This window comes from Phalacrocorax carbo, chromosome Z, assembly GCF_963921805.1.
Source record: "Phalacrocorax carbo chromosome Z, bPhaCar2.1, whole genome shotgun sequence".
Lineage (NCBI taxonomy): Eukaryota > Metazoa > Chordata > Aves > Suliformes > Phalacrocoracidae > Phalacrocorax > Phalacrocorax carbo.
In genome coordinates this window covers 51,863,627-51,889,549 of record NC_087548.1, presented here as the reverse complement: position 1 = coordinate 51,889,549, position 25,923 = coordinate 51,863,627, and the positions used below count along the sequence as shown (strand labels likewise).

The 25,923-nt window shown below is 41.9% G+C and overlaps 1 protein-coding gene across 5 annotated transcripts in view; it reads right to left on the bottom strand.

The window, feature by feature from the left end:
• Nucleotides 1-6,928: 6,928 nt before the first annotated feature.
• MARCHF3 (membrane associated ring-CH-type finger 3) overlaps nucleotides 6,929-25,923 on the bottom strand; it is an 80,360-nt gene continuing 61,365 nt past the window's right edge. For all 5 annotated transcript variants that reach the window (XM_064439536.1, XM_064439540.1, XM_064439537.1 and 2 more), the window contains 2 exons: nucleotides 15,675-15,884; nucleotides 6,929-10,794 (listed from right to left, as the gene is read on the bottom strand). In XM_064439536.1, coding sequence (XP_064295606.1) covers nucleotides 10,636-10,794; nucleotides 15,675-15,884 — 369 coding nt within the window. In that variant the 3' untranslated portion in view covers nucleotides 6,929-10,635. The remainder of the gene's footprint in view (nucleotides 10,795-15,674; nucleotides 15,885-25,923) is intronic.

The window sequence follows — 25,923 nt, the reverse complement described above, 5'->3', positions numbered from 1 at the left end:
GGCACAATAGCATAAGTAGAAATGTAGACATTTAGAAATACTGTAAATAACTATCTTCATCTTAGTCTGGAAGTATTTTTAAATGCATGGCCAGAATTTTGGAAGTTGATCTGAGCATTTTTCTAGCATTAGTCTCATGACGAGTTTAAGACTCTAACAGACTTTCATCTAGGGTAAGTTCCCTTTTCTGGTGAACTACATGGTAGCGTTTAAACCTTGTGCCAGCAGAAGGTGAGGGGGAGGATGACCAAGGGTTATGCAGATAGATGTGTGTTAGGGGTGCTGCTACTTTGACAGTAATGCTAGCTTAAACAACTGCATTAAACCACAATGTAATAGTTTATTTTAATTTCATGTTTATATTTGAATGTTTACACCATATAAATGTTTTCATGTCTTTTAAGCATCACTGTATCCCGTAACATTCTGAATGCTCCTCATTTGATTTATAGGACTAATGGCTTTCTATTTGTTGTAGTTGCAGATATCTGTAGGCATACACCATATAAATGAACAGGTATGTCACAGGAAATTGTTAATTTCATTCCTTGTTTGTCGTTTTCAAAACTAATAGCACAGGCTAGCAATGTATTCCAGTAAAGACTTGATTTGGGCCAGTTAGATAGGACTGTTATTTTTCTTCACTACTGGTTGAAGAGATTACTTTGCATGGAGGCATTGGGTACCTAATTCTTAATTAGTGGTAGGAACCTGCCAGTATAATCAAGTAGTCTTGGTTATAGCTTTTGTAGGGCCTGGTTTTTGTTACCAGGGTGAATAACAGTACTGTAACTATTACCTGAATGTGTAGCTAGGAGCTGCTAGTTGAAACTAATTTTCTCTATAAAGAGATCTTTTACATGAGTCTTGTGAATATTGTGGAAAATAAGCACTCTTGTGATGGATGACAATGGGTGAAATACTGATACTAGAAAAATAATTTTGCTTTTGTAAGTATTATTGTAAACTATCATAAAGAGTGGTGGGAAACATAGATGACCCTTCTGGGGAGCGTGGTTGCTCCAGGTCCCCAGCTGTGTGAGTGCCTGAGCCTGTCACTCGCACCAGAGGGCAGCAGAGACAGCAGCTCTTTTTGGTCTGACCAGGTAAATGATCTGCCCAGCCTGGTGGCAGAGCTGGAGGAGGAAGTGGAAAGGTTAAGGAGTATCAGGGAGTAAGAAGGAGATAGATTGGTGAAGCTGCACCCTGCCATCCCTGAGGCTAAGTCAGCAGATGGAGGTTCCACATAAAGCGGAGGATCCCCTACCCTCTTGCCACCAAACAGAAGGAGGTGACCTAAAAGGTAGTGGGGAATGGAAACAGGTCCCTGCTCAGGACAGCAGGTGAATCCCATCCTGGCCCCCCTCACCTTCCCAATTGACACAATAGATATGGGGCTCTGGAACTGGAGGGTCAGGCAAATGAGGATGTAGACAAAGGTCCATCTGGGGTCTTGCCTAGGGAAAGTCTGTCAGCCACATGCATTATGACCACCTCTGTTAAGAAAAATAGGAGGGTAATTGTCATAAGTGATTCCCTTCTGAGGAGAACAGAGGGCCCCATGTGCTGATCGGACCCATCCCACAGGGAAGCCCAGGGCCTGGGACAGAGATGTTACTAGGAAACTCCCTGGTCTGGTATGGCCTTCTGATTACTACCCACTGTTGGTTATGCCGGTGGGCAGTGATGAGGTTGGAGAGAAGTCCAAGAGCGATCAAAAGGGACTTTAGGGCACTGGGGCAATTGGCTGAAGGGTCAGGAGCACAGGTAGTGTTTTGCTCAATTCCATCAGTGACAGGGAAGAATGCTGAAAGGAACAGGGAAACTCACCTGATTAACATGTGGCTCAGAGGCTGGTGCCATTGGTGAAATTTTGGGTTTTTTGATCATGGGGATGTTTACATGGCACCGGACCTGCTGGAGACAGATGGAGTTCAGCTATCTCAAAGGGGGAAAAGAATTCTTACACATGATGTGGTGGGGGTCATCAAGAGGGCTTTAAGCTAGGTTCAAAGGGGGAAGGGGACAGAGCCAGGCTCACTAGAGAGGAGCCTAGGGGTGGCGTGCCAAGGTTGAGGGTGAAATTGATAGCCCAGCTGAAGTACATCTATGCCAATGCATGCAGCATTGGGCAACAAATAAGAGAAGCTGGAAGTCATTGTGCAGCAGGGTAGCTATGACTTAGTCACCATCACAGAGACACAGTGGGATGACTCTCACGACAGGAGTGCTGCAATGGATGGCTACAAGCTCTTCAGAAGAGATAGGCAAGGAAGGAGAGACGGTGGGGTGGCTCTGTATGTTAGGGAGCGTTTCGATTGTACAGAGCTTACTATCGCAATCGCAATCTAGAGTGCTTATGGGTAAGGATGAGGGGGAAGGCCAACAAGGCAGACATCCTGCTGGGAGTCTGTTATAGACCACCCAACCAGGGTGAAGAGGTAGATGAAGTGTTCTACAAGCAGCTGTCAGAAGTCTCCCAATCACTAGCCCGTGTTCTCATGGGGGACTTCAACTTACCAACATCTGCTGGAAATACAACGCAGCAGAGAGAAAAGAGTCTAGGTGGTTCCTCGCATGTGTGGGAGATAACTTCCTGACACAGCTGGTAAGTGAGCCCACCAGGAGAGGTGCCTCACTTGACCTCCTGTTTACAGAGAAGGACTGGTGAGAGATGTGGCAGCTGGAGGCTGTCTTGGGCTTAGCGACCATGATATGGTAGAGTTCTCAATTCTTGGTGAAATAAGAAGGGGGGTCAGCAAAACCACTAGCATGGACTTGCAGAGGGCAGACTTTGGCCTGTTCAGGACACTGGTTGGGAGAGTCCCTTGGGAGGATGTCCTGAAGGGCAAAGGAGTCCAGGAAGGCTGGGATTTCTTCAAGAAGGAATTCTTGAAAGTGCAGGAGCAGGCTGTCATCACGTGCTGTAAGACAAACCAGTGGGGAAGACAGCTGGCCTGTCAGACCTGTTATCCCCAGGGTATTCAGCCTGCCTGGAAGGCAGGGATGGATTGCAGAACAAACCAACAAACCCTCCATAATCCAGGAGGAAGAAGTTTACGATCTGCTGAGCCACGTGTATGCTCACAAGTCTATGGGGCCAGATGGGATCCACCTGAGAGTACTGAGGGAGCTGGCTGAGGAGCGTGCAAGCTACTTTTCATCATTGGTCAGCAGTCCTGGTTAGCAGGGGAGGTGCCAGATGACTGCAGGCTTACCAATATGATGCCCATCTACAAGTAGGGCTAGAAGAAGGGTCTGGGGAACTACAGACCTGTCAGTCTGACCTCGGTACCAGGGAATATTAAGGAGCAGTTCATCTTGAGTGCGCTCACCAGATATGTGCAGGACAACCAGGGGATCAGGCCCAGCCAGCATGGCTTCATGAAAGGCAGGTGCTGCCTGACCAACCTGATCTCCTTCTATGACCGGGTGACCCACCCAGTGGATGAGGGAAAGGCTGTGGATGTTGTCTGCCTGGACTTTAGCCTTTAACACTGTGCCCCACAGCATCCTCCTAGAGAAGCTGGCAGCTCATGGCTTAGACAGGTGTATTCTTCACTGGGTAAAAAACTGGCTGGATGGCCAAGCCCAGAGAGCTGTGAATGGACCTAAGGCCCGTTGGTGGCTGGTCATGAGCGGGGTTCCCCAGGGCTCAGTTTTGGGGCCAGTTTTGTTTAGTATCTTTATCACTGATCTAGATGAGGGGATTAAGTACACTCTCAGTAAATTTGCAGATGACACCAAATTGGGTGGGAGTGTTGATCTGCTTGAGGGTAGGAAGACTCTGCAGAGCGATCTGAAGAGGCTGGATCAATGGGCTGAGGTCAGTTACATGATGTTTAACAAAGCCAAGTGCCAGATATTGCACTCAGGTCACAATAACCCCATACAACACTACAGGCTTGGGGAAGAGTGGCTGGGAAGCTGCCCAGCAGATAATGACTTGGGAGTGCTGGTTGACACTAGCTGAACAGGAGCCAGCAGCGGGCCCAGGTGGCCAAGACAACCAACTGCATCCTGGCTTGTGTCAGGAGTAGAGTGGCCAGCAGGAGTAGGGGAGTGATTGTGTCCCTGTACTCGGCACTGGTGAGGTCGCATCTTGAATACTGTGTTCAGTTTTGGGCCCTTCAGTACAAGAAAGACATTGAGGTACTGGAGCATGTCCAGAGAAGAGCAACGAAGCTGGTGAAGAGTCTGGAGAGCAGGTCTTCTGAGGAACGGCTGAGGGAGCTGGGATTGTTTAGCCTGGAGAAGAGGATGCTGAGGGGAGACCTTATTGCTGTCTACAACTACATGAAAGGAGGTTGTAGTGAGGTGGGTGTTGGTCTCTTCTCCCAAGTAACGTGACATGAGGCAATGGCCTCAAGCTGCATCAGAGGAGGTTTCAACTGGATCTTAGGAAAAATCTCTTTACTGAAAGAGTGGTCAGGCGTTGGAACAGGCTGCCCAGAGAGGTAGTGGAGTAGCCATTCCTTGAGGTGTTCAAAAAACTAGTAGATGTGGTACTTCAGGACATGATTTAAGGAGACTTGGTGTTGTGTTGATGGTAGGAGTTGATGATCCTGGAGGTCTCTTCCAACCTTAATGATTCTATGATTCTATGCATGTTCACACTAACCTTTAGAGTGAAACATCCTACCACCAGGTGGAGATCTTACTATGAAAATATTAAACAAAATAACAAAACAATACCCCCCTCCCCCCCCCCCCCCCCCCCAAAAAAAAAACCCCTAAACAAAAAACCCCCAATAATAAAAACCTGAAACCAAAAACAAACACAAAAACCAACCTTGAACTTCGTACACTTCCCTGCGAGTTCCATATTAACTTTCGGAAGTTTCTACTTTATTGAACAGAACCGCTTCTGACCTACCTCTTCTCGATCTTCCCACACTGAAGTCCAGAAATACATTTTGATTACTGCGAAGTAGGGTGGACCTTTCATTGCTGTACTGAAAAACACCAGCCTCAAGCTTGTGGAGGGGTATGCATTGTGCCACTGTATGCAGCAAATGCAAATTTTTATGGCAATACTGATTATTTTCTCCTCTGTCATACAATGTCTGTGAGAGCTCTTGTTCTTGTTAGTTTGGAACTCCATTCAAAATACACCATCTCAGCTGTTGCAGTTACTGTCATAACCTACACCAGTGTGGTTGAGAGAAGGCACAGTGATGGATTTGGTAAAGGTAGCTGACCACTGAAAAAATTAGCTAATTGGCTATACACAACGTTAAGTGAAATGTGTTTGTGTTTTCTGGAGGTTGTTAGTCAGCTGATGAGCCACAGAAGAAGCAAATAACATCCTAAATAATAACCTGTAGATGTGTTCAACTTGTGATTAAAGTTTTGGTAGGTCTTTTTATTACTACGGTTATAGTAATATGTAAAGACTATTTTTTTAGGTACATTCAGTCCTTTCTAGAGCTGGCAACAGATATGGATCATCATTATGTGATACTGATCTGGTACACAGTTGGCAAGAGATACAAATGGTATCATCCTGGCAGGTGAAACCTGTTTAGTAACTTACTGCTTGCAACTAGAAAAACATTTTACCAGAAATGTATCTGCTCAAATATATTAATTCCTGTGAAAACCACAAGAAGAATCTGTTTGGGAAACAAGCAGTTTGACTGGTACAGCGCTAGCATTGTATGATAAATGCTCTTGAGGTAAGGTATGCATTCCTGTCAGAAGTTTGATTCTTGGGTCTGTCCACAGCAAAAGCATCACATCTGTGAACTTCATTCTTTGTTTATAGTGGACAAGTTCACTAATAAACCCCAGTGTAATCAACTGTAGCCCAGTGGTGCAAATTATTTTATACAGTGTAGTCAACTGTAGCTCTATGCTACAAAAAGTCTTAATGCCTCTGACTTCTTTATCCCTGCTGCATATACTTACATCATATTTGTCCAAGCAAAACATAGAAGATAAATGAATATGTAAATAATTTAAATACCTTTTCTGCTCAATAGATGTTAATTATTCGTCTGCTGCTGTAAAAGAAGCAATTTTAAATGCTGGTCTTAAATTTTCATGGGGGAATTTAACTTTCTTACCAGTGTATCATTTTGATACTAATTTGAGGGCTGCTGGAGTAAAAGCGGTGTTTTATGGAGAAATTCCAAATCTGTGAAATAGTGGCTTTTACATTCATACCATACTGTAAGCAGCATAGGTAATTCCAGTAGAACAAGAAAAAAAAAAAAAGACTGCTGCTTCTGCAGAAATGGCTACATAGTAATTACTATGAAGTATTTTTCTCCAGGCAAAGAAAGTAAGTAGTTGACTGGGCATAAAAGCTTTTAGAGCTCTTGTCCCAAATAGGGGAACTCATACTAACTAGTGATTTTAAGAAGGGGAATGGAGGCTGTGTATGATGGATGTGAATGCTTATTTAGCCTTTCCTGGTACACAGTGGTTTACCTTAAGGAAACACTGGGACGCTTAATTATTTATAATATTCAACTATGCCCATCATAGGATTATGACAAAAGTTAGGTATTTTATCTCAGGTTTTGCTTAGAGTGCATTTATTGCTCGGAGTGCTTTGCTGCTGTCCTCTGGTTTCTTTTCCTGGGTTTGTGTAAATACAGGACTTGTTCTCTGTGTGATTAAACCTGAAGAAAGAAAAGTTACATTTGGTGGCATCAGTAAAGGCACATTTCAGCTTAAGCTGACTGTTTGACAGGATTTTCCTACAGTTACCAATTAACTCTTGGATGTGAGTTTTCATAGCTGATTTGGCCGTTGCATTTTATGAACAGAAAATATTACTGGCAAGCATGTCTGACCTTCTCCATAATGTAAGTCAAGGAATGAAACTAATGTTTTTCTCTGCAGCTGTAGCATTTTGTTTCTGAAGGTGGTGTGTTTTGTTGTTTGTAATGGGATATTGTAGATAAAATGTCAACACTGATTTTGTATTTTAACAAGTTTTATTGGGAAAGTATTTTGTACTTATGATAGAGTTGAAGAAAAATCACAATCAGTTTTATAACCTTTCAACATCAAAAGACAGAAAAAAATGTGTTGTAGCATTGCCACAATGAGGTATAAGAGGCTGTTGGTAAAAAGTTTAAGAACTGAAAGCAATCACAAGTACTAACAAACTTGGCAGCTGTTGAGAGATGTAACTCTTGATGTTCTGAAAAAAAAGCTTTCTTATGCGGAAATGCACGTGGAAATTAAATTAGAAATGTGGAATAATAGCAATGAATTAGTATGCAGTGTGGTGTTGCCATCAGTTACATTACATACTATATACCCATACTGTAGGCTTCCTTGTTTTACGGGCCTGCTAGGTATTTATAAAGCTAGGGGCCTGCATTGTACATTTTGCATTGTCTGATAGTTTTTAAAGATTCTTTTGAATACCCCAGACCAGTATTTGGCAGTAAATATGCAATACTCAATTCTGCTTGCAAGGAAAATGCTTGTTAATTAACAAGCTGTGTATTAAATGGAGCTTGCTCTCATAAACAATATGAGATTAAAAGCTTAAATATTAACAGTTTGGCTTTTTTAAAATTTACCTTAATTTGAAAAGGAGAGCTTTTTACCTCCTTTTTTAGTGCATAAGTGTTTCTCCCAGTAGCTTTTCATATCTCTTTCTCATGGTATCCATTGCATCAAAGGCCAGTTGCATATATTGACCCCGATTTCCTTTATGTACCGAGATGTCACATTGCCCTGTGTGACTTCCTACTGTAAAACTGATGGAAAGTTGTTACTGTTAAGTGAAACGTAAATGATGGTTTGAAGTCTTAGTCTGGCAGAACTATACAGTCGAGTAAATAAAAAAACAAACCAAAACCAAAATACCTGAAGTACCTGTAATCCTACTTATGCTATGACTTCCTTGCAGTTGAAGCGAAGGCTATGGTATTTCTAAATCTTCAGTTTCAGCCTTCGGTATCAGTTTGTTCTACCCATTAAATGTGCTTTCCCCTCTTCTTCCCAAGTGGTTTATACTGCTGCTTCCTCTGTTTTATTCTCCTCACTACAACAGCAAGTCAGAAATTGCATAGCTTCCTGCTGTTGGATCTCGTACCTTTTCAGCATCATCACTGCTTAACCTTACTTTAGTCTCATCTTGTTTGGTTTTTATGTTATGTTATAGGCTAGTCTTGCAGGGAAAAGGCTATGTAGAAGTAAAACTTCCCCACTTTGCATTGCACTCATCATTAATACTGAATTGTAGTGGACTCTGTGTGGGTTTAACTCCATACACATACATCTATCATCAGCAAGCTGGATGTGAAAGGAAGGAACAAAACTGTATTATGTCTGCAGCTTCTTAGAAGGTTTTTTTTTTTGGGTGGCTTAAGTCGCTGCTGCTTTTTTTTCACTTGCAGCTCAAAATACTGGTTTGAATACTGCTTCTTCTATATAACTTTTTACATGGGAAAGGAATATAAATGGCAAGGCCAGCTGCATGAGAAGAAAGCATAGTGTTGCAGAGAAGGAAACTGAGTGACATTCTTCAAAAAAAAAGAAAAATAAAAAAGACCTCCCCCATGATTTCATTAGTTAACTTTTTGCTTAACTGGGAACTCTTTAAGGATAGCATAACAAAGGTGTCATTGTACTGCCAGGAGCTTTGCTAGCTGTAGATACTGCTGCAGTTAATTTTGTCTTTCACATCTATTCAGACAAAAATGAGTATTGCTGCTGTTGTAGAATATTTGCTGTAATGATCCAGTTTTAAAATTGTTAATCAAAACTTGGACTTGGTGTGGCAAAACCAGCCTCAACTACTGGAAAAAAAAAGCAGTACTCATCCGGAGGAGCCTCGTGTCTGCAAGTCTTCAGTTCAGAACAGAAGTGGGAAGAATTACTATAATCTACCTTCCTGTTCCTATGTTTCAGGAAAAACAAGGAAGAATATGAACTATGCTTTTTTTATCCATGGGTTTAATGTAAAAGGGTAAGTGTGAGACAGGATTTTTTCTGGCATTTTTTTCTCTCAAGAAAATGCATGGGAGACTATTGCTAGTGACTATTGCTAGTCTGTTTTGCTGTACTTGTGCATTAAGCAGAGAAAATATAGTAGTAATGTATTTGTTAAAGTCGACCATACTTTCTCTCTGGCTGCTTCAATATGCCTCCCTCAGATTAAATAAGCTGTCCTCAAACAAAAGTGATGAGCTGGGCCAAGTCACTGTGCTGATCTGTGTGCACATACCTTGCAGCTTGATTTGAACAACTGTATTCCTAGTTGCTACTTAATTCTGTATCATCCTAAATTTTTGTTCCATGAAACAAAATCAAGCATAGTACTTAAGAATAACACTTCTTTCGCGAGCCAACTTTCTGGGTTGTCTCCCTAAGAAGCTAAATTAGTACAGAATTCTGAAGAGAGCTTACCTAAATCAAATGTGTAGGCATGAAAACACTGACAGTGTCCTGACCCAGCTAGACCTCCTATATTTCTGTGCCTCTGGCTAGCAGGTCTTCTTTTAACCTGGAAGTCTCTGTTTATGTGCATGTTCAGTCTTCTATACAGATAGTTAGTTGTCTTTGAGAAGAGGGTTTAAAAAAAGCACTACAGGTTTTAGGCCATCACAGACTTCCTGATATCCATGTCTTCAGAATGTTGTATAGTTTACCCTGGAAGAGAAGCAGGTATTCACTGCCAAACGTGACCAACCCCTGACCTTACTGTCAGACTAATGAGTATAGATCTGAAGGTTCATGATTTTCTTACACATCTTGGCTTGCTGTGAAACTAGATTTATGCCTGAATGAGGTTGTTATTGCTTTATACAGGTAGTTGATTCTTATATCCCCATGAAATTGACACTTAAAAAGAACATTGCTAAATAAGATGACTACAGCTAGACTGGTCCAAAGACAGAATAAAGAAGCTAACTCATTTGGCTTTGTGTACTAAGCTTTTTCTCCCATAAAGCACACACAACATCAAATAAGCTCTTATTTTTTTCCTGAGTGCTACATACTAGAATACTTTTGAGTAGGATTATTGCAGTTTGTGTCATTTCTTTCTTTTGCATACGCTAAACTTATTACTGAAGAACTTTCTTATTGAACCTTCCCTGCCAAAGAGGAAACAGAGAAGATAATTTGCTAATCACTTTATAGTGTTTAAATAATATGCCAATATTTAGAACTCACTACACACAAATTTTAATAATCCAATATATTGGTATAAAGAACTCCCAAATAAAATCAGGGAAATGCCATTGGTGTGCTTTAGGAAAGAAAAGACAGCAATGATTACTGTCCAGCTACCTAAAGAAATAATACTGTAGGAAGAGGAAATTATAAAAACAAAGCACTTTTTAACCTATTTTGCACTGTTAATTTTCATAGCTTAACATTTTAAACAATAAAAAAGTTTGTGTCACTTGATGATGCAAGTATTAACACAAGTTTGTAGAATTCCATACAGTATCTGCTAAATAAACAAGTTTGGCAGCTTAGCAAATATCATATGATTGCAGCATCCATGATTTTAATTCAAACAGTGATTTATTCCTCTGCAAAGAGTTTGTAAATCAGAATAGCACACTCCTGGGTTCTGGACAGTGCTATCCTGGTCTGACCCTAGTGAGTTTGAGGAAAATACTTCTAGGGCATGGCCCCTGTGCAGAACTGCCCAAATCAAACGATTGTCTCCTTTGAGTTCCTTTTGAGGGACTGCTGGCCCAGCAGGGACTGCTGGTTGGAGGGGATGTTGGCAGACTTCGGGATTAGGAGTATCACCCGCTGATTGGTCCGACGCCATTCGTTGTATAATCTACAGTGATACCTAAAGGATACCTGGGGAGAGAAGAGAGATGCACTGCGTTTAGAGTCCCTGTGGTCCTCCAAGGAATCAGCTGGGTTTTTGGGGGAAATGTCTTAAAGTGGTACAAAAAGCGGATAAGCAGCCTAATTGGGCAGGATAAAAATGAGCGAAAAGTGGTGGGCAAAGATGAGACCTACCATGTAGATGGCTTGTTCCCAAAGTTGCCGCAGCAGAGAAGGAAAGTAGCCTCTGCCCTACTTTATCCGGTTGCCTAGCTCTCACTCCCTTCTTTATAACGCAAAAAATCAGATATCCTGCCTTTGTCTTTCCCAAGAGCTAGAATTATTGGCAGTCACTTAAAATGAGAATGAGTTTGGGGTACTATCATGCTGCAAGTTGTTAAACTGACAAATAATATCATTGGTGGGATGGTGAAGGCTTGCAGGTAGTTACGCTGTGTGCAAACACTGACCGTGTCGTATGTTCTACCTTGTAATGTTTTATTGATGAAAATTCATTAAAATATTGCATTAAATACAAGATTGCACAGATGCAACAAGGTGAGCATGAGCCATCTGCCCACATGTGTATCTCAATTTAGATTGTCTTTGAATTTTTTGAATTGTTACCAGCTAACCAATTTCAACCTTAGCGTGGTTCTGCTAATAGTGGAAAAGAAATTACTTGACTGCTATGGATATACACGATAGCTTGGCCCTGTTTTGTTTTTTTTTAAATAGCTTACAGCTTATTTTAGTGGCACCCGAGTGTAGTGAGTTATGCCTGTGAGATAATGTACATGTGCAGTTTTTAAAAAACAAACCCCCCCTGTAAACTGGCCTGGGACTTTTTGGGTGAAATGTTGAACTGAATGACAATTATCATGTTCTTGAGCTGTGGGCAGGAGAGACCTTGTCTTGTTAGCTGTTCTGTCTTCATGTGCAGCTGGTCATGCCACTGATTTCTATGCACCTGTGCCACTTCTGTAGGTCAATGCTATTCAGAGGGCAGAGGGTGCCATAAAGGCTGGAGGTAACATGCTTGGTTTGTGCAGGTGGGTGGAAGATGCTGCTGAGTGCTTGCAGAAAAGTGGCTGCTATCAAAAGGGGCTGTGCTGCTTGCTTTCCTACCCCTACAGCAATGACTGGCTGGCTGCCAGTGAGGTATGGACGGATATTAAGTAACATACATGCCTATGAACATATCCTTCAAAACCCTACCTTTCTATAAAATCCTACTAGGAACAAAAAAAGGCTTTCCAGGTTTTTTATTAGATCTGTATACAGCTGTCTGCTGTTAACGAGGGAAACCTATAGAGCTTTTGTACTGAGCAGTTGCCCAAAGACAGCTCTTCCAACAGATTAATTGATTCCCCCACCTTTCGGTCTCCTCTGCTGCCCCTGAAGGTAAAGCAATCTGCCTCTTTGCTTCTGTGGAACATCATGTATGAAAGAACATGAGAAAATTCTTTTAAAAAGGCACTGCAGTTTCAGCAGAAGTTGTGTAGTAGAGGGAGGAGGGGGAAAAAAAACACCTGCAAAGATGAATGCCATGCAAAATGCAGTGACTGCTTCAGAGGAGTGAGCTAGAGTTTAGGCTGAGTTTTCAGGTAGCATCACATGAGATTCTTTGAGGAATGGCTGCGTTGTTAAGCCAGGCTTTAACGGCTTGTTTGTTTAAGGCATTTTCACAGGATATCCTAGTTAAGTTTGACAGCTTGTTTACAACAGGTTCTTGCCTGGAGGCAGTTTCCAAGTGATGTCAGCTACTGAATTTCAGCAGAGCCATGTTACTCACGCTAAGCTGTTACACTGGATGCAAAACTCTTGAGATGCTGAACAAAGGCCAGATCTACATTGGTCCTTGGCACACTAATCTCCTTTGTTCGCCTCTTTTAATAGGCTAACAAGGGGGGCGTCTATCTTTCTAATTTACTCGGATTCAATTTGGGCTAGCCTTTGTTTTAAGCCAGCAGTTATGTTCTACTGGAAGCTGTAGGGCCTGATCCTGTTGTACTCCAACCTGCTACTTCATTTTACAGGATTTTACAAGATTACCTGCGTGCAAGAGACAGCAGAGTGTGGCCCTGAATTCTTAGTTTAAATAGCAATCTCTGTTTTGTGTCTGAAGCTTTCTTCTTGGGAGTAGCAGGCTTTTTTGTGTGTGTATATCAGTTAAAGTGATCAAATGCAGAGGAAAAGCAACAGCATTTTGTGTAGAACTTGGCTGTTTTAGGGGAAGGGAAAAAATATCTTCTTGGATGCTAAAAATAGCATCTCTCCCATTCTCTGCTCACTGGGATAACTGTGGTGTGTAAATAATCTATGTGCCAGCTTTTGCCTCCAGAGAAAATAAGCTAATTTACTGGAAGTAAAATGAAGTTTTAGTTTTCTTAATTTTCCCAGGACCTAAAGGAACATTATATCACATGTTGTGTGTAATTTACTCCACAGCACTCAGTAAACTCCCTGCAGTACAGGATTCTCCCATTTCTGAATATTAAAGGACAGATGCTGCTGAAGCACTTGATGGGGTGAGCACTTCTGCATGTGGGTCCATTCCTTGCTGCATGGCAAAGGAAGCACAGAGCCTCCCCAAGGCAAAGGCAGGCTGATGCATTCCTGCACAACTGATGGGTCTCAGGCCGCTGAGCAGAGGGAAGGCATGTCTTCCATGTGTAAGGTGCTCAGTGCCATTGACTTTGCAAATCTGCCCTCTGAGACAGCGTGTGAAAACACTGCCACTCAAGCCTATTGACTTAATCTGCAGATATACTTGAACCTCCCCAAAACTCTTCCATCCAGTACTAATGCTGTGAGGGAAATAAGGGCACCTTCTGTATGGTGAAGACAGCCTGAGAGTCCTTCCCACCATGTCTCTCTGCTCTGCCCCCTGAATTAACCCCATGCTGAACAGGAGGGTTACTGTGCCCGGAAAGGCTTCCTGCCTTGCCCTTCCCTGATGAACACAGTGCTTCATCAGCCCATCCACCCCCTGCAGGTCTGAATAACAGATTAGTCTGGAATTACATCTTCCAACTCAGTGGACATTAAAGATATTGTATTTCAATTAAACCAACCAAGGTATACATTTATATCGGTCTCACTATTACCATATTCTCCAAGTGCCAATAACACAGTTCTCCGTATGCTTTTGAAGGGATAAATGTTATAAAGTGAGTAGAAGGGATTTTTGCCATTTACAATGCAAATGCAATAGATGGTGTTAAGGACTACAGCTGAGACCCTGCAGAAGTCTTACTGAGCAAGGACAGATAAGTCTACGTGCCATGCTTAATTAAATCCAACTACTTAGCCAGACTACCCTTTCCAAATTCGAACCATTTTGGTGCTTGTGAATTATGTGTATTAGGTAAATTGGACAGCATTGGGGTTTCTAAGACAGTTACACACAAAAGACATTTCAACAACCTTTGTTTGAATACCTGACAAACCTGTCTACACACAGTACTGCAGGAAACACAGTTGCCACCTCACTGCTGGAGTAAATGGCCATCCTGTCAAAGGGGAGTGCTGCTGCTGCTGCTTCACAGAAAATGCAAGCAGAAACAACAAAAAGAGAAACTGCAGGAGGCTGAGGCAAAACTCTGAGCTTTCCTTACTGTTGTGCGCTGCTTACAATTAGCCTGCAGTTCTCTGTGGATGAGATTGGGTTTCACTGTTACGAATGAAGTAAATGAAAGGTTACCTTTCATAGCTTTCTTGGAGCTAGTTGTTAGGTAGCATGGTTTTTTGTGTTTCCCCACACCTCCCCTTTTCCAAGCTTACCCTGGGCTCAGCATAGGGGTTTCTTGCTGTGGGCTAGTTCTACTAAAGCAGTTCAAGTGCTGCCTCCTCAGCACCTTACACTGATCAAAAGCTGCTGAAAGGGGTCAGCCGTAACAGTATGTGGCCATACCCACTGAGGGGGAGAGCTGGGCACTGGCCCTGTGGGATTAGTGGCCAAGCCAACACCACAGGCAGGGTGGTCTTGCCTCCGCTCAGAACAGCACAGGCTCAGATGAGCCTTTCCTCTCACAGCAGCACAGCTTTGCTCCATCGCACAAGCATTACCCTGTTAGTGTGAAAGCTCGCTGTCTGCATCTGCTGTTCTATTCTCCTTCCTCCACCAGAGCCAGAGATGGTAGCCTGTTTTTACAGTGACCTGCTAGACCAGGGCTTGATAAACACTTATTTTGGCAGCTGTCCACTGGGTTCCCTCAATTTCTGCTGAGCCAACTATTTCTTGGTGCCCTGGGGCCAGGAACTGATCTCAGTTTAACAACTTGGCATAAAACAAGTGGCTTTTAGGAAGGATTGGCATACAAGTGACAGTGCACCCAGGTGCAGAATGTGATTTAATCTACACTGCAGAGGCCACTACATTTCTAGAGACCTGGGTGTAAGGTGTGCTCTGACATGGACTTCCCACAGCGCCATGAGCATGAGGAATGGGGAAAGCATGCGTTGCACCCATATCCAAGGCTTTTGAATTGTAAAATTGACCAGATGTTGCATTAGAATAAAATCTGAGTCCTCTGCTGCAGCCAGGTTGTTCACCTAAAGCTTTTCTGTGCGCTGTGCCTTCACCTTTTGCACATTATCTTTGAAGAGACTCCCTCCTGTAGCATCTGTCTTAAACTCCTCCGTGTTATTTCCTTAACTCCCTCTTGCTATTCCCTCTGGTGTTTGGGGTTTGGGAATTACTGACCCCAAAGGCAAACCATCTTTCTGATCTTCCAGATAACTTGAATGGTGTGGAATCAAGAGGTTCCTTGTAGATGTAACTTAAACAGAAGGTAAATATAAGCAATGCTTTGTACACTGGTCCACCTGCTCGACAGCACTCTAATTAATTTTCTGATTTGTTCTCTCCCTTATTCCTGTGAGTCAAATAGAAAACCAATACTTACTAGGGTCCAAAAGAGGTAAATAGTGAAGAGTGCGACAGTGAGTGCAATGAGGCCAACAGCTTCTAGCCTACTACTAAAGTGCAGATGGTCCACTGCTCCTCGTAGACACAACCAGCCAGAGATGGTCGCCAGTGGAGTGATAAACAAGAAGCACACCATGTCTCCAAAGAGAGTCCGTTTCTCATGCTGGGGGCCTGGGTTCCTCAGCCACTGCAGGCAGAATGCAGATAAAGCAAGTGTCAGCACAAGGAGGATGTTTTACCCAAGATGAGCTGCTTGCTTGCAAAACACATACCTGCCCCTTCGAGGAGAGAGCAGGGACCACAGGCAGGATGTGGCTTTGGCTGTCCCTAGAGAGGACTTGATCTTCTCTCCCTGCTGCATGCTGATGCACACCTCTAGCTGTGCATAGCTCCTGTATCGTATATTCAGCAGTAGTAAAAGCTGCCTTGATAAGGAGAAGTGTTTTGAATAGCACAGCCCCTGGCATTTGGCTGCTGAACTGTTTGGGAAACACCCTTCTTAATGTGGAAAGAAGCACACACTTTCCTAACAGTTTGAGAGTGCAGAAAATGTTTGTTAATATTCTGTATGGTATTTTAAGATTACTTTTTAATATATTCTGCTTGTAATATTGGCAAAGCATTTTCAACTTGCTTTCAGATATCTGCACGCAAGCAAGAGATGAATGCACACCAGGTTACTTTTATTAAGACTATATTAATCTTGCAAAACAGAGTGCCTGAAAGTCAACTGAAGTGAAGTTTGACTGAACAGCTATCAAGTCCACACCCCCTTATTTCTATGAACAGGATTTTCAGACAGCAGAGGTGAAAGAAGTTCAGCCTACAACAGCACGCTTAGACCATCTAATAAAAAACTCCTCATCACTCAAGTCAGTATTTGACAGGAAGAATACCAAGCCCTGCAGTTTTTGCCAGTGTAAGCTGTAGGATTTGGTCAAAACTGCATCCTTTCTTTTTTTTTTTTTTTTTTTTGTTATTTGAGCCATATGCAAGCTGCTACCAAGGGTAGCAAATATTTCTTACTGTGGCACCTTGGAACCCCACCCAGCCTGGGAGCTGGTACTGGGAGCAAACACACCACATACCACACAGGACCGTGTCTGCCCCAGAGAGTCCACAATCTAAGCAGAGGAGTCAAAGCCAAGAACAGGCAGTAGAGGTGGAGTGAGCTGTCATAATGCCAGCTGCCTGCGCAGCCAGAGCTGGGCGCAGGGCAGGCTATGGGTTCCCAGTCTGGCACATCCCTCCCAGGACCCTGGCTCCGACTGCAGAGGCCATACTGAAGGCAAGGAAAGTCATGCTCCTCCAGGGAGCTATTGCTATAGCTCTCATCAGCACAAAAAGAAAACAAAGCCACTGCAGCTCTGTGACAGTGGACATGGATAAAGTTCATGCATTCTTTAACTGTTTGGCCCTCTCCTTCTTCCCAGCATATTACACATGGCAGTAGAAGTCCTGTCTCTTTAGCTCCAGAAACTAAGGCTGGGGAGGCAACTTCATCCCTTCACCAGTTAATTCCCTTTATTCCCAGCCACCTCGGATTTTTTTCTTCTTCCCTATTACAGGGCTACAGCAATGACCCAGAGGAACTGCAGGACTCAAGAGTTTTGACAAGAGAGGCAAAGGCTAAGAGCGTTGTGCAAGCTCATGAATAGTTATCTAGGTATGCTACCCCTCCATTATTTTCAGACCTTGTTTCATCTTTGCCCACACTATGAAAACATACACAGCATCTATCTCTCCATCTTCATGTGGGGTAAAACAACAGTCAAGAAATTGAGTGCAACCAGGAACAGGTAGTCACTGATCTGGCACTAGGAGAAAGACAAAAATCAGTAGGCAAGTTCACCTCAGCCCCCCCCATTTCTCAGGTGGAAATAATAAATTATCTTCTTCACAGGATTTTTGTGAAGTTTGACTGCAACACTGTAACTCAGCAGCCTAAGATCCTTTTTCATGTATGACTCAGGAATTTAGGAAAACAAAAAACTATGTACACAAACATTTCTTGCAGGATGTAGGCTTTTAATTTGCTTGAATAATTCTAAAATCCTAAGGAAGTGGGAAGCGCTTCATAACTGCTATGTACTACTATCGGCAAGAAGTTGTAAGGGAAGATGCTAGTTAAAGAGGGAGGCTCAATATTGGGGTGGGTTTTTTTTTTTTCATTTCAAGCAGTGTCTTAAGCTCAAGATTATTGAAAATACCAGAATACTTGGTGTGGTGAGTTCACCCCAACCAGCGGCTAAGCACACACACAGCCACTTGCTCACCCCCCCGCCCCCATCAGTATGGGCAAAGAGAACAGGAAGAGGCTGCAGGCAGAGCTTGCTTCAATAGAGCTTGTACAAAATAAGACATACGTTTTCATCTGAACAGCTTTTTACGTTATTGTAACTTTATAGAGAATGCTATAAAGTCATGTGTGTAAGGCTCACACCACTTTCCTTGGAGCTTTCATTCTATTTACTTAAAAACACCCCCAAGGGTACATGCATAACAGTTCCAGGTTATATTTGGTCACTTCTAGAGAAGACCAACTGCAACCTCCACCTTGTTCAATTTCCATGAATAATGCAAAACCACCAGGAAAATGAGAGGAACTGAAAGAGCCTGCTGGCGGAGATTCTGCTTTTAAAGGTTACTGTGAAAAGGTTTTGTGAAAACTATGTGTTTAAAAGGTGACCTGCAAAAGAACTGCTGAGCACCTGCACTTCTCTGTGATCTCAGTGGGAATTGAGGGTGTTCACCACTTTCCCAGGGCAGACCTTAAAATGCCAGTATCTCCTTATCTCAGTGCTATGCGGTGACTGTCCCATCCTGTTAACTGGGTGGTGAAAAACACACTGCAGCATTTCAAATTCCATTTAGCGGAGGCTGCATCTTCAAATCACAGTCTGCTGTGATCCCTTCGGCACCCCTACAGCTCAGCTAGTGCAAGAACTACTGTTCATTGATCTGAGCGAGGAGGAAGAACAGCAAGAATACATACATGCAATGAAATGCTATCCCATAGAAAATGGAATCTTCCACTAAGTAATAACAATGGACCATGTGTGCTTTGCAGAACAGAACCTGGTGGTCAGAGGAGGGAGCTGAGAGATACGGAAGCATTTGTTTAATGACTCTATCCTGAAGAAGAACTGAGAGACTGATAAAAGGGAAAGAAGATGCTGAAAACTGGGTGATAAAGTGTGGAGTCAGTCAAAACTGTGGTAACTGGGGGAAAGGTAGAGGTGGCAGGGCAAGATCACGACCACTGACTCAATTCAGGACTGAGAAGAGTTGCCCCCCAACTTCTGTAAGGATCATGCATGATAATTTATATAGCTAGCAAGGTTAATTAAAATATAGCTAACCAACAGCAGATGAGATGATAATTACTAACCAACAAATAAGAATTTAGGCAGGTATTTACTAATCATGTAACAAGATAAATACATTGGAGTTTCTTGGTGCTGTATACTAGCTTTGTGGAGTTACCACCTAGCACCCATCTTTGCACAAATATGAAATGAATAAAATACCTCTGCTCTTGTGTATTTTGGCATACTGCACAGCAGGTAAATGATCCCACTTTTGGGAAAACAGATGCCTACACATTAAGGCATGTGTTGTCATCTCTGCCCTATGACCTTCATGAGGCACAGTACAATGCACTTGAATTAAGACAGGATTTTATGGTGTGCCATCTAACTTGATTGAAAGTTTGAGCAGACAAAAATGGTGTGAGACTGCTTCACAGGCTGACGGCTCCCTGCACTCCTTCTATCTTGTCTGACCCATATGAACAAAGAATCAAAGCAAAACAATTCAGCTATTAGTTGAGGCTAGGACAGACAAGAGTAGTATTAAATACTAAATAAAACCCCACGAATCTACAGTCTAACCTTAAAAGCTAGAGAAATTTCATTAGCTACTTCTAAAGTGGAATTCAAAAGCAACGAGTAAGTAATTTCAATGGCTGTATGGATTTCAGTCACGGCACGTATTTTTCTCCTGAAATAGTGCACATGTGTTTTCTAAATCTGCTTCTGTTTAGATTTTAGGTTTCAGTCTTTTGTTTTGGAAATATGCACTGTCAAGTTACTTTATAGCTAAAAAGCCAAGTCAGCAAATCCTTTTGTGATACTGAAACTCACAAAATGATCCCAAAAAAGCGCTGAGCTGATTTATTAGTGTGGCAGTACAGTAGGGACTACCCTGCTGGCAAAGAACGAGATGTAAGGCCAGATGCAACCATCAGATCTGCCCTATGATACTCTGAAATCTGTCCTACTAAAATGTGTCAATATGCTTAATTAATTCTGCAATAAATTGAGACTCTAACAGTAATAATTTCCATTCGGGGGGGGGGGGGGGGGGGGAAAGGTCATAAAAAAGGGTCATGTTTGAGGCAAAATACCGGCCTGCCTGGCAGTGTACTTGTTTATCAAGTGCTCTCTTAAAGTAAACAGTGATTCCAGTTCCTGATACACAGGTGGAGAGCCAAAGTAACAGGACATGAATTGACTTTAGCAATGGCAGCAAGCACAAATTCAAGAAGAGGCAAGAACAGCACCTGATGAACAACCCAATAGTGGCTTGTGACTGACACAAGCAAAGAAACCCTGTGCCTGGAGACTAATATACACCTGATGAGAATCCAGACCCTCAAAGAAATGTGGGGTCCCACCTCATCCTTCACAGTGACACATACCAAATCGGGTCTGCTCAGAAACAAAGCACCCCCAAACCCTGAGCTAATGGCTGTGGCTGCGTGATATCTCTTTGCTCCCTGAGCTGTCTACGCCGTTCCTTCAGCAGTGGGTGCTGCTGCTGTGGTCGCAGGGACCACATGGACTGCTCCAGCACGGGGGTCTCTGCTCAGCCAAGCTCAGCTAAACGGGGCAGGCATTGCTGAAACGACTCAGACTGTCCATCCGCCCAGTAACAGGTACTCCCCAAAGGGCAACTGCAGTGATCGGGCTGGGTAGGGCAACATCTTTGGCTGTGCATCTCTGCCCAGCAAACATGTGCCTAAGCCTGCAGGCAGTGGGAAAAGCTCTGCTGAGACACACTGGTGACCTCTTTCTGTGCTCAGGCAGGATCACTTCAACTGGAAAACAGAAAGGGCATCAAGAAAACAGAAAGCCTGCACCACAAGAGGGGACTTTAAAAGTCTGACTCATTTATCCCAGCAAAGTCATGCTCTAAATGCATCTTGGGGATGGCCAAAAGAAGGGAGAACTGAAGGGGGACATAGGTGAAGGAGAAGTGCTAGTTAACCTAACAGACAATCCTGCATTAAGAACAAATGGATAACAGTTGGCCATAAATAAATTTAGGGTAAGTATCAGAAAAAAAAAACACCAAACAGCCCTAAGAGGACCCAGCTCTGGAACAGCCTCCTAAGAAGAGCAGTATAGGCTAAAACCACCAAAGCTGACATAGTTTTATGAAGGAACTTGCTTATGTTTTGAAAGGGTTTTTGATGTTCTGCATCTGATGTGAGAAAACACTGTTAACACACGTGAGGCTCCTTCACCTCACATGCTGACACATGTAATACACATACAAGGATTTGTCACAGTTACTTCACAAAGTAGAGTTGAATTTAAATTATTATCTGCCCTAGAGAGATTAAATTGAGCTCTTGACCTTAATCAGAGGGTGTACACGCTTACTTCAACTGAATGCAAACTCTAATGCTCAGAAACTTAATGTGGATTTGCCACAGCCCCTGCAAGACTTTTGGTCTATGAGCCCACTACTGGTTTCCAAAATGTTACCTGATATTTAAAACTGCAAGTGAAATCAGATCTATGAAACTGTCTAAAATCCCCTTTCAGTGAGAATGTGCAGAGATGTTTATTTGACATTGCCAAATAATGTGAAACTTCGGACTCCTGAGATGAGCGAATAGGCTCAGTTTCCTTTTAACTGGTTTACTTCATCCTGTCTAAGCAAATGTAACTGGAGACTGGACAAGTGCTCATTTGAGACAGGCTGAGGCATCAGCACGATGTGCCAGCAAAGTGAAGCCTTACATTTGGAGAAGGAGCTCCTCAGAACAAGCAGCAACCAAGGACCAGAACACCCCAGAGAGGCTCAGACTGGGAGTTTATCTAACCTAACCAAAATGAGCTGCCAGCAGAAAACTGCTGTAAAACACCTCCACAAGTCTGAGCTGCTTTACCATTGCCAAAAGCCAAATCCTGGAAGCATTCACCTCCATAGGTCTAACTTCAGTTAGATGACTCACAAATACTAAGTAAAGTATGTGCATAGTTTTTTCCAGATCAGATCCTAAGGCGACAACCTATTTCCACTGGGAAGCCCTTTTTAGTTCACTACATTTACCTTGGAAAATTGATTTTACATAAGTGTTGCTAGAGTTTTACCAGCAGCAAAGAAGATTCCACAGAGTATGAAGAAAATCCATCACACTGCTTTTCAGTTAAGGTATTTAAATAGTTATCACATACGAAGCTGGGGAGAGAAGACAGGAAGGAATTGTCTTCCCTAAATGTGTTTCCCTTTGAACCAAAAATAGCTTATTACACATCAAATATATAAGTTCATTTTGTTCTTTTCATGCTGATAGCTCTGCAGTGAATCTTGATGAAAGCAGTCTGTACACAAGCAAAAGTGCTAGCAATTATTGTAATTTCTGGTTTCATGCCAGCAGTGACCACTCAGCATTTTGCCTTGGGCTTTAAGCAAAGAAAGACTGATACTGCCTGTTGTTTTTAGTGTTTCTCTTGAATGAAGGACATTTTAAAAGATCAGGAGGACCCCTTATAGGCCAAAAAAATACTTCTGAACATTTTTGTTCAAATACTTTTTTACTTGAAAAATTTCACAGAATCACAGGTTGGAAGGGACCTCAGAGATCATCTAGTCCAACCTTTCTAGGAAGAGCACAGTCTAGACAAGATGGCCCAGCACCCTGCCCAGATGACTCTTGAAGGTGTCCAACGTGGCCAAGTCAACCCCTTCCCTGGGGAGATTATTCCAATGGTTGACTGTCCTCACTATGAAAAATTTACCTCTGGTGTCCAGTCGGAATCTCCCCAAGAGCAACTTGTGTCCATTCCCCCTTGCCCTCTCCATGTGACTCCGTGTAAAAGGGAGTCTCCATCTTCTTTGTAACTACCCCTTACGTACTGGTACACGGTGATGAGATCTGTTTTGTCTGATTTGTTTTAACCTTTTTCAGTTAAATGTTTTGAAACTAGGCTACATGAAACCATCTACATGTAGCTCAAAATAAAGTCTCCCAGACCAGAATGGTATGTATGTTTATTTTCAGTGCAATGAAACATTGTGGGTGACTCTGAACTTTTCTAGGTTAGTTTTTGCCAAGGCAAACAAACGTTTGACAGTTACTCTTCACTTGAAAAAATATTTATATTTCAGTTTTTGGGTTTCCTGCTTAGATCATACATTCAGTTACTGGCACAGTGTTATTGTCTTCAGTGGGTAATTTTAGAAAGGCCATGGTGACTGCTCACAGAGATGTTCCTTTGCTCCCAGAGACAGAGGCCTGGGATAGTTGATAGTTAGAGACTAAATTATTTGATCTCTGTAACTTTATTATGCTAATGTTATGGTCTCTTTGTAACTGAGTCTGCTCTTATTTATATTTAACCCTTATTTTAACTCAAGTTCCAGGGAATATTTTCATTGTGAATCTCTGAAAGAGCAACAGATGCTTTTTGAAATAGCAAATGAATTTCACTTGCAAGTTTTTGTAAGTAAGTGGAGAGAATATATTATTCATTGTAAGGGTGGGGTATGATACACCTTTAATTTTTTTATTTTTATTTTTATTTTAAAGAATAAACCTCAGTACAGATAGGAACTAACCCTAGGTGGTAGCTAAGTGTAAAGAGAGTACTGTAGGCTGTTGCTAACACATCATAACTGAATTTGCAGTCTAGACTTTGGGCTGTTGCTATCACACAAGTAAATACTCAATCTAGACCTTGGGATGTAGACCTTGGGTAGATTGCCTGCTGAAAAAGAGGAGTTTGATATACAGTACTCCACCAAGTAGCAATAATACAATGGCTGGTAAATGTAGTGTTCGGTTTCTGGATTACACAACTTTAATGTCTAAAAACAGGATTAGTAGTTCTCTGATAGTGAAAACAAACAACAGAGCTTGCTAAATTGCACTATAAAAATCTAAGAAATTTCTTGCATGTCCAGTTAAACAATATTGTATTGTTTAACATTAGTCTGGCTTACTGATATTCTGGTTTTGTACTATCCACTTTTAGTTTATATTTCAGGTCATGCTTGTAACAGGTAAAAATTTCAAGATATGTCAAGAAAAAAGATTATGTAGAACTCTGGGAGAAGCAGTATTTCATTTCATCTATACGTTTTTCAAAGCTCCCATTCTATTTTGGATTAATGTATTCCCAATCAGGCAGACAAATGTATGCATTCAAGAAAATCAATCAATGAAAATTATGTTTTGCATTTTAAATGAAAAGCAAAGCAGATTTGCTATTGGCAACACATCATCAGATTGCAAATGTCCTGATCCACAAGCTCAAATATATGGAAACTAAAGACAAGATAAATAAATGCCTGGTAGCTCTCCAAAAAGACAGATGCAATAAAACTTTTCATCTTAGCACTTTTTTTCCTCTACAAAAAGTAAACTTTGATTGGCTCCTATTGGTGGTAGGAAATGCTACTAGCAGGACAGAAATGATAACCAGGCAGTTTAGAACCGTATTACAGAATCGTGATGTCCAAAGAAAAGTCACCAATGCCATTACCATCTAAAACAAAAATAGCTGTACCTTTGAAAACCCCCGGCATGTTCTCCCATCTTGCTAGCCCTTAAAGAATAGCATTTGGCCTTTTCCAAAGCAGCTATTTCCTCTTTGATTGCGCAGTTACTTTCTCCTGAGAACTTTCCTCATCATTTTTGCCCATGATCACTAGCCCTTTAAATTTCAGAAACAGCAGTTCCAGATGTGGCGGTCTGAAGGCACAGTCTGTCCACTGCCCCCACTTTTTGCTGGGGGCGAGTTGTTATTATTTGCATTGTTGCTGTCAATACTATGAGAAAGATTTGTGCTGCGGAAAAATCAAGCACTGTAGCAGAATTTCTCTGTAAAGACCATAAACCAACTAATTAATTTCTCTTCAAAGGACAGAGGAGAGCTTGGTTTGGTCTCTGGGTTTTTCCCCAGTAGGAACGAATAGAGTATGGTATTCAACCTGTAAAAAGTCATCCTGAAGAGGTTAAGTTTTTAAAACTGTATGGGTTAGGGAGTTTATTATTTGTTTTTTTAATAGTTCCTTTAACTCAGGCATAATTCACCTAGAAATTTACATGGCTGCTTCACATTATCCACATGTGACTTGGGTCTCAGGGGGGACATTTTTGCAGCTGAAGACAACTAGGTACAAAGGCATCACCATCACCTTGCCCTTCTTATTTTGCCCTTTTGGGGATAAGAAAGGAGGAAGGATGTACATACTTGAGTTATCTGCTCCCGACCCTAATGTGCTGTATTGACAGCTGCAGTTCCTCCAAACTTAGATTCATGAAAGTTTTCCATGTTGGTGACTATGCTGAGTCACCATTTTCCTTCTGGCTTTAAGAGTGATCCTTCCACAAACTGCATGCAGCAAATCTGATGTCTCTTCATTACAGCAATTTAACGCTAATGACTTGCTTCACTAAGAGGTGGAGAGGAAAAATAAGCAAGAAGAATCCCAACAGATAAAACCAGCATGACTCAAAGTCTTGCACAAAATGTAAATTCATATTTCAGTGTAAGACTTCTGGAAGTTTTAAATTATAATGTAAGCTCGTCTTAACTACTTCATGCATAGATGTAGGTTTTAGGGTTTTTTTTTAATTTATTTTTCTTTTCTAGCATGAGCTGTACAGCCAGCAATAGATTGGGAAAAAATGAAGTTAATTTCTGCCCAATATTGTGATGTTTATCCTGACTATTTTTTCTCCTAGTCATGCTGTTTTGCTTATGAATTTTATACTGTTAATTAAGTGCTTTCTGTTTGGTTTTTTTTTGCAAAAAATGAACCCACAGATTCCAAATCCTAGTTGGCTGAAAACATGTAAATAACTTACAGGCAATACAAACCTGACCTATATGGTCACATAGTATTCTTATACCATATTTATGTTGTATCTGGTTGTTTTCTAACAACATTTTATTGCACATAATTACATTTGTACTACCACGTTT